Genomic DNA, 8,788 nt, shown 5'->3' with positions numbered 1-8,788 from the left:
AATTTTTCGAGACATCTGCTAAGGAGAACATCCAAGTGAAGGTACACACACACACACACATATATATATATATATTTATGACGAAAAGAAAAAAAACAATATTACGGCGTTATTTTTATTTCCTATCTATGTTTGCTTTTATTGTTTTTTTTTTCCTTTTTTTTTCGATCAAAAATTCAATCGATCCAATATCACGCATTATCTTCTGTTGGTAATATTTTTTCTCTCTCTTTCTCTTTCTCTTTCTCCCCCCCCCCTCTCTCTCTCTCTCTCTCTCTCTCTCTCTTTCTGTATTAATTATTATTTCATCTCTGTCTCTTTAAATGGAAAAGATCGAGTTTATCGAAATATCGTCGATCGATTTAATGGACAACACTATGAAATCCGATTAAATCGTGAAACTTATTAATTAACGTCATCGGGAATATTTCTTCAGTGAGAGTAATCCATTGAATCTTCGTTTAACTCTGTTAAATTTATAAAAAGACAAAAAAAAAAAATAGAAAAGAAAAATAAAAAAGAAAAGTTAAGCGATGGGATAGGCACGAAGAAAAGATAAGAAAAGGAAAGTAAGGTTGGTAGGAAATTAATCTTGTTAATGGACAAAAGGAAAGTTTGCATAGAGACAACGACGACCATTTCTTGCCGATGTCTACTCTCTCTCTCTCTCTCCCTCTCTCTCTCTCTCTCTCTCTCTCTCTCTCTTTCTCTCTCTTTCTCTCTCTTTCTGTTGCTTTATTCGCTCGTGGGCGTACACGTTCGGGTGAACCGATGTGTACCGAGCTTTCCATTACCATCGATCCATTGTCCTCGACTGCCAACGTGCACGCCCATTAATCAGACTCCCACGCGCGAGAAATAACCGATCGAAGGGTACCGATCGATAAGAGTTCTCTGCGGTCTGCGCGCCGACTCCACGATTTTTTTTTTCTTTCTTTTCTTTGCTTCTTTTTTCTTTTTCTTTTTTCTTCTTTCTACGGAAGTGCGCGAGAAAGAAAGAAAGAGAGAGAGAGAGAGAGAGAGAGAGAGAAGGAAGGAAGAAATTTAGTTTTCCTTTCGAATTCGTCTGTTTCATAAGCTTTCAAATTAAATTATGATCCACAATAATCTTTCAAGAACGCTTCATCATTTACTACTCCCTCTCTTTCTCTTATGTATACATTATGTAAACTTTATAAATACATATATCACAGTAGTTAAACTCAGTAAGCCGTAAAAACGTTACAATTCTTTTTACGATTTCGAAAGATACATTAAACTGAACTTTACTATTATTAACGATCGTTATTCATTTATATTATTATTATTATTATTATTCTCTAATGATTTATAATGTTAGATAAAGTGAAAGATAGTTATACGTTTTCACGATCATTTTCTAACAACTAATAAAGACTTGAAAATAGATAGGGAGAGAGAGAAAGAGAGAGAGAGAGAGAGAGAGAGAGAGAGAGAGAGAGAGAGAGAGATCTCGTTTTACATCTCGTTTATGTTCATTTTACAGCTTTTATTTTCGAATTATGGGAAGATTCTCTCTTTACTTGATTTTAATGAGTTCGCTAATAATTAGGTCGCTTCGAACATAGAGCTACTGTAAATCAATTATTTTCTCGAGCTAATGAGAACTTTCACGCGGCTGTTAATACATTACCCGTGACATTTCTTTTTTCTCCTTTTCTTTCCCTTCTTCCTTTTATTATTTTTTCTTCTCTGCATTTTCTTTTCTTTGTTTTATGTACCTAATAATTATTAATTATGTATATATATATATATCTTGCTGTTAAATGGGATCGAGGTTTAAAATGAATTAATGATAATATTACAGACGAGAAGAATACTTTGGTTAAAATATATAATATATATATATATATATATATATATATATACATAGTTCTCGACGAGACATTTTCTATCTTCTTTTTTCTTTCTTTCTACTTTTTTTTTTTTTTTTAACTATTTCCTATCATTCTAAAAATAAGAGATAAAAAAAAATATAATACCTCGAGTCCCTTTTAGAACGACGAATTGAATGAAAATAATTCTGACACCTACGTTTTATATTTTGGTTTTTATTTGACAGGCGGTGTTCGAACAGCTGGTAGACATAATATGCGACAAGATGAGCGAATCGTTGGACAATGATCCAACATTGATGGCAGGTGGTGCGGGTCAGGCCAAGGGTCAACGACTCACCGATCAGCCGACCAATCCAGCGAACACTAATTGCAATTGCTAAGAAGAAATGGAAAGCAACTGACGATGACAGAGCGAGAGAGAGAGAGAGAGAGAGAAAGAGAGAAAGAGAGAAAGAGAGAAAGGGAGAGAGAGAGAGAAAGAGAGAGAGAGAGAGAGAAAAAATGTGAGAGAAGGAAAAATAGGCAAAGGGAGGAAGAGAGAAAGAGAATGTGTGTATGAGTGTGTGGATGCATGTGTATGAGAGAATAAGAGAGAGAGAAAGAGAGAGAGAAAGAAAGAAAGAGAAAGAGAGAGAGAGAGAGAGAGAGAGAAAGAAAGAGAGAAAGGGAGGAAAAAATCGTGCTTTTTGCGCGTTACGCTGGCTCTAGCTAGTCTTACCTTCTTCGTCGTTCCTTTGTCCTTTGTTATTATATTAAATATTATTAAAATTATTATTATTATTATTATTATTATTATTATTATTATTATTATTAATTACTATTACTACTACTAGTATCACCATTATTATTATTATTATTATTATTATTATTATTATTATTATTATTATTATTATTATTAAATGATCTCTCGTTCGGTTCGTCGACATTCTTCATTCTTTTTCCCTTCTCTATCTTTCTCGATGCGAAGAAATAGAAATGAAAAAGAAAAAGGAAAAAAAGAACAGAATATATATATATATATATATATATATATATATACATATATATGTTATATATATATATATATAGAGCATATATGTATGAGTATATATGCATACGTACGTGGGGGTGTAAGCGTATATGTGTATATATTTGTATGTATTTATGTATAGATGTACGACGATCATGAGCCGATCATGCTGACGGTGCCGACCCCCTCCCTCCCCTTCCGCTGTCGCCGCCACCACCGCCGTCGCCACCGCCGACATCGCCGCCGCCCCACTTTTGAAGCTTTTATATGTCTCTCTTCGAATATTATCGGAGATTCGACGTCGTCGTCCTTTTTTTCGAATCTTCGATGACAAAAAACAAATTTACGTGTTAATAATTAGAAGAAAAAAAAAAATAAAGAAAGAAGAATAGAAAGTAACAGATAGATGGATAGATAGATAGAAAGAGAGATAGAGAGAGAGAGAGAGAGAGAGAGAGAGAAAGTAAGAGAGAAAGTATATTAATGATATTTAACACATGACTATGATATAATGAAGACTCGAAATTTGATCGAAATTAACCGTAAAATTAACCGCGTCAGATTCTCGCTTGTGGAATTTGGAACTAGCGATTTAGAGCAAATTCCAATGTATGTACACCACCTTCTATCACCATGTCTATCCCTTTCCCCCTTCCACCCCAATCGATGAATTCCAAACAATTTGTGGGAGATCTGTTTCCAATCTATCTTTCCCTCTACCTCCCTTCCTTTCTCTCCCTCTATCTCTCTCTCTCACTCTCTCTCTCTTCCTCTCTCTCTTCCTCTCTTTCTTTCTCTCTCTCTTTTTCTATTTCTGTTTTTCTAGTTCACTCTCTTTTTCTCTCTCTTTCTTTCTTTTTTCTTTCTTTCTTTCATCCTTCGACTTTAATAAAATCAGATTCGGATATTTTTAATATCAATGAATATTCGAGAGAGAGAGAGAGAGAGAGAGAGAGAGAGAGAGAGAGAGAAATTTTGCAGCTTTCTTTTTAAAATGCGATCAAATAAGGTCTCTCGTGATGCATGTATGTATGTATACGTATATATGTATATATATATATATATATATATATATATATATAACTATTTACAAAACACACACGCATAAACGCACGCACACACGCACATATATATATATATATACACACACACACATATTTATATGCGTGTATACAATCGAAACGAATGAATATTTATGCGTTCAAAAGAAAAAAGTTAAACAGAGATTTATTATTAGTTAATTAAATTGTATCGCTGATAATAGATATTTCGAATCGAAAGTACGACGACGTCGATTGAAATGAAACAAATAAAAGAAGACAAAAAAAAAAAAGAAATACAAAAGCAAAGCAAAAAAAGGAACACACGATTTACAACCTATCGAGCCCCTTTTTAAAGCTCGAGTATCTTGCAAGGAGGGTCATGGTAGAATATTGTAAAAGAAAATGAAGATTAATATGTTTAATTACATATATGACGATGACGGCTGAAATAAGTAAATAAGTAAATAAGCAAGCAAGTACGTCGAGCTGAACGAATTTCTTGTTTTATTGTTTTCTTTTATTTTTTTTTTTCTCTCTCTCTATTTTGTTTCATTTCATTTTTCGATTATCGGTAGGGCGGCGTTGATACCAAACATATATTATGTACATGTTGAACGTTTGAATATGTATATGCGTATATGTATGTATATATAATATATGCAATATTGTATATATGCATATAATATATAAATATACATTTATAAAAATCAATGTTTTAAAAATCGCTCCGAAATAAAACAGTGTAATATTAAGGGACTTACACTGAAATCATCGACGTAATGATAATAATAATAATAATAATAATAATAATAATAATAATAATAATAATAATAATAATAATGATAAATAATAATAATAATAATAATAATAATAATGATAATGATATAAATATAAATAATAATAATAATAATAATAATAATAATAATAATAATAATAATAATAATGATAATGATAACAATAATGATAATATTGTTAATTAAAAAAAAAAAAAAAAAAAAAAAGAGGCAGAAAAATAATAACAACAACAACAACAATAGAAAGAATAAGAGAAGAAATATTGTCTCTTCTCCCTCTTCTTCTTCGTCTTCTTCGTTTCCTTCTCTTTCTTCTTCTTCTACAATTATGAGAGTCAATAAAAGAAAACTCTCGTGCGACACTTACACCTATTCGCGTGACCGTCCAGACATAACTGACGGATCGATTTTGAAAAAACGTCAAAACTACTTTCCTCCGTTCATGAACGTTACTTCTCCTTGATCAATTTATCCACTTACATACATACATATATATATATATATATATATATATATATATATATATAAAACAAAACTGTTAATGCTTTTTCTGTACTTCTCCATTTTTGTATTATATGTATGTATATATGTTTATTTTCTTTTCTCTCTTTTTCTTTTTCTATTTTTTTTGATTTTTAGACTGTCTTGTTCTTTCGCTTTGTTTGTTATTATTATTATTATTATTATTATTTTTTTTTTTTTTTTTTTCCTTAAGAACGAGAGAAAAAGAGGAAGGAAAAAGGAAAAAAACAAAGCCAAAAAGAAAATAAAATGCATCGATGTCGGCGTCAATTAACGGGAGGAGTAAAGGGGATAGTAAAAATGAACAAGAAAAAAAAACAAGAGAAAAACCAAAAAAGAAAAAAAAAGACAAGCGAATAAATAAGAAAATTATTATATTAAAAGGGGAAACAAAAACTCGTATAATATATATACTTATGAATTTTGATTGTATGTGAATTCAAAAATTATATAATGATTGATGATTGATTGACAGATAAGCGTTCCCGAAAAGTTACTTTGGCCGTTGTGTGACGATAAGGAAGAAAAGAAATGAAAATGAAAAGAAAAAGAGAGAAAGAGAGAGAGAGAGAGAGAGAGAGAGAGAGAGAGAGAGAGAGAGAGATCATACTAGGCAAGCTACCCTTTGTAAATACGCGCGAGAGATATTAAACAAAAAGTACACAATACTAACGTATGTACGTACATATATATATATATATATATATATATATATATATATATATATATTATATTGAATCTGTAATGAACTGTAATGTATGCGTTCAATTTATTCGTGTAAAACTCAATGAAGAAGAAAAAAAGAAAATAAGAAAACGAAAAAAAAGAAACGATTGCTCGTTGCTATACCGTCGATGATTTGTGCTTCAAAGATCGATATTACTGCCGATCGATTTTTAAACTTCGAATGTTTTAAATGGAGAATAAAATATTTCGTTTGTTGTCGGATGGCACGAGCATCTTGTATGTATGTATTGTATCGTATGTAAACTACATTATATATATATATATATACATACACATATATATATAGATATATATATATATATGATATAATATATTATATATATATATATATATGTTGTAATATGCCTAATATATTAATAATGACGGTTGAAATCATTTGAGAGAAGATAAAAAAAAAATAAAGAATTTAAAATTCATCTAAACATGATGAGAGGAATGAAAAGAGAGAGAGAGAAAGAGAGAGAGAGAGAAAGAGAGATACACTCACATATATACACAGGTACATTTACATACATGTACGTCGCAGACGTTCCGTTTGTCATTTATATAAATCGGATAAAGCACTCGTGCTATCAATAAGTTTAAAAATTCTTTAACCGAATTGAATATTTGTGATAAAATATTTTTACGTATTAACGTGAATTATTGCGTTATACGTATAAAAAAATGTACACGACGCATGCTCTGATCATCAAAGATCAAAGGCGGAAAGGTGGGGGGTGGTGGTGGTGGTGGTGATAGTGGTGGTGGTGGTGGCGCGGAAGGGAAAAGGGGGAGGGAAAGGTGAACGGTGAGAACGAGGAAGATAGTTGTTGCTTATGATGATCTGTGTGAATGTTTGTCGAGGATCAAAAAGAAAAAAGAAAAAAAAAAAAAAGAATAAAAGCAAGAAAGAAAAACAAAAAAGAAAAATAAAAGATCCGTGATATGAGAGATTGTTAGTATACGTGTACGTGTGTGCGAGACTCTGTGTGTGAGAGCGTGCGCGTGTGCGTACACATTTGAGAGAGAAAAAAATGGAATAAAAGGATACGCGCGAACGAAGAGAAAAATAAAAATGGCGGAAAAAATAATGTAGAAAAATGTGGCGAGAACACGGAGCAGTATATATCTATATATATATATATATATATATATATATATACACACATACACATACACATACACACATACACATATAGGTATAAACAATCGTACGTAATGTGCGGTATGAGAGAGAGGGGGTGAGAGAGAGAGAGAGAGAGAGAGAGAGAGGCGAAGATGAAACAAAACAAAAGAATAAGAGAATACAAACATACTAACAAAGCAAAAGAGTAAAAAGTTATATAAATATAATTTGCAATACGTGTACAAATAATTGAAGAAAAGGAAAAAAGAAAACATAAAAAGAATCCAAGTACCAAGGACCAATTCGCATTACTCGAGGGGGAGAATATTGCCTCTGTGTTCTCTCACGTTGCTCATGCACGCGCGCACTCGCACGCACATACACACACACACACACACACACATACACACATACACACAGACACAAAGGACACAGATACAAATAGTGACACGCGCACAAATAAACAATACACTTCTAATCCTTCTTGGCCGACACATTAATACCAATGTTGCTAATTGTCAATGATACTGAGATACAAGGCGTATAACATGCATACATCACGTAGGACCATTTAAAACATGTTCACTTACTCCTCCTCCCTCCCCCTCTTCTTCCTTTTGTCGAGCACCATGTGCAAACACTATTCCACTTTTTACACTACTACTGCCCGGTTCTTCGCTTATTAGGACAAAACTTTCTATTGTCATCCTTCTCTTTCTACATATAATTAAGCGTACTTCGTGCCGCTACTGGTCTTCCAAAATTAGAGAACGTTCCTTCTTTTAAGAGAAAAAAAAAGAAAGAAAGAAAGAATGAAAGGAAGAAAGAAAAATAGAAAGGAAGAAAGAAGGAATGAAAAGAGTAATAAAAAAAAAAAAAATGCGAAAAAAAAGAAAAGAAAAGAAAAAAGAACAAAAAGAAATAAAACACGGAGATAGGAATAAAACGATCGTCGTGATATTATTGTGCTGGCACGTTATTTCGGTTGAGTCGGGTAAAGGGGTTGAAAGTTCGTAAGGATATTTGAAAATAAAAATTCCACGTATCCGTCGTATGTGGGTCGACTTAGCCATCTTTTTCTTCCGACTAATAATCTAATTAAAGATGAGAGAGAGAGAGAGAGAGAGAGAGAGAGAGAGAGAGAGAGAGAGAGAAGTGAACAAGCACGTTGAGCGGCTGAGGTCCTCTTTTTTTTTTTTTCCTTTTTAATTACTTCCGAAGCTTTTTTTAACTTTCGTTCGTTCCTAATCGACAAACTTCCAAAAGATTTTCAAACGACGATGAATTATCATTCTGATCGATCTTTAGCGCGATGTTCGATGTTTCTTCACCGAATAGAAAACCTTTTATTGTCCCTGTAAATTGTTAAACTACGCGCAACGTTCGTCAAACGTAGAAGAAGTAGAAAAGAAAAAAAAAAAAAAAAAAAAATAATAATAATAAAATAAACGAAGTTCGAGAAAAACGTTGCGTAGATGGGACCTACAATCTTCTATGTTAACGAATGATCGCGAATATAATTGAGCGGGTTATTATGAAAATGTGGTTTAATATAAAAAAAAAAAAAAAAAAAAAAAAAAAAAATTAAAGACGAAAAGAAGGAGAAGAAAAGAGTAAAGAAAAAAAAAAAGAAAGAAAAAATTAGTTTATCACGTAATTCGCATGGAAATGACTTAATTATACGAATTATGCGATGAACTAATTGTTTT

General features: G+C 31.9%; 1 protein-coding gene across 2 annotated transcripts in view; it reads left to right on the top strand.

Moving 5' to 3' along the window:
• Window positions 1-2,871, top strand: part of Rab3 (RAS oncogene family member Rab3) — an 11,793-nt gene extending 8,922 nt beyond the window's left edge. The window contains exons 3-4 of one of the 2 annotated variants that reach the window (XM_035866878.2): window positions 1-41; window positions 2,081-2,871. The exon at window positions 1-41 is cut by the window's left edge and continues 250 nt beyond it. In XM_035866878.2, coding sequence (XP_035722771.1) covers window positions 1-41; window positions 2,081-2,236 — 197 coding nt within the window. In that variant the 3' untranslated portion in view covers window positions 2,237-2,871. The remainder of the gene's footprint in view (window positions 42-2,080) is intronic. The other variant, XM_035866880.2, reaches the window with a different exon arrangement.
• The last annotated feature ends 5,917 nt before the right edge of the window (window positions 2,872-8,788 follow it).

This window comes from Vespa mandarinia, chromosome 5, assembly GCF_050613455.1.
Source record: "Vespa mandarinia isolate Hongniang chromosome 5, ASM5061345v1, whole genome shotgun sequence".
Taxonomy (NCBI): Eukaryota; Metazoa; Arthropoda; class Insecta; order Hymenoptera; family Vespidae; genus Vespa; species Vespa mandarinia.
This window is presented reverse-complemented; position numbering and strand designations above follow the sequence as displayed.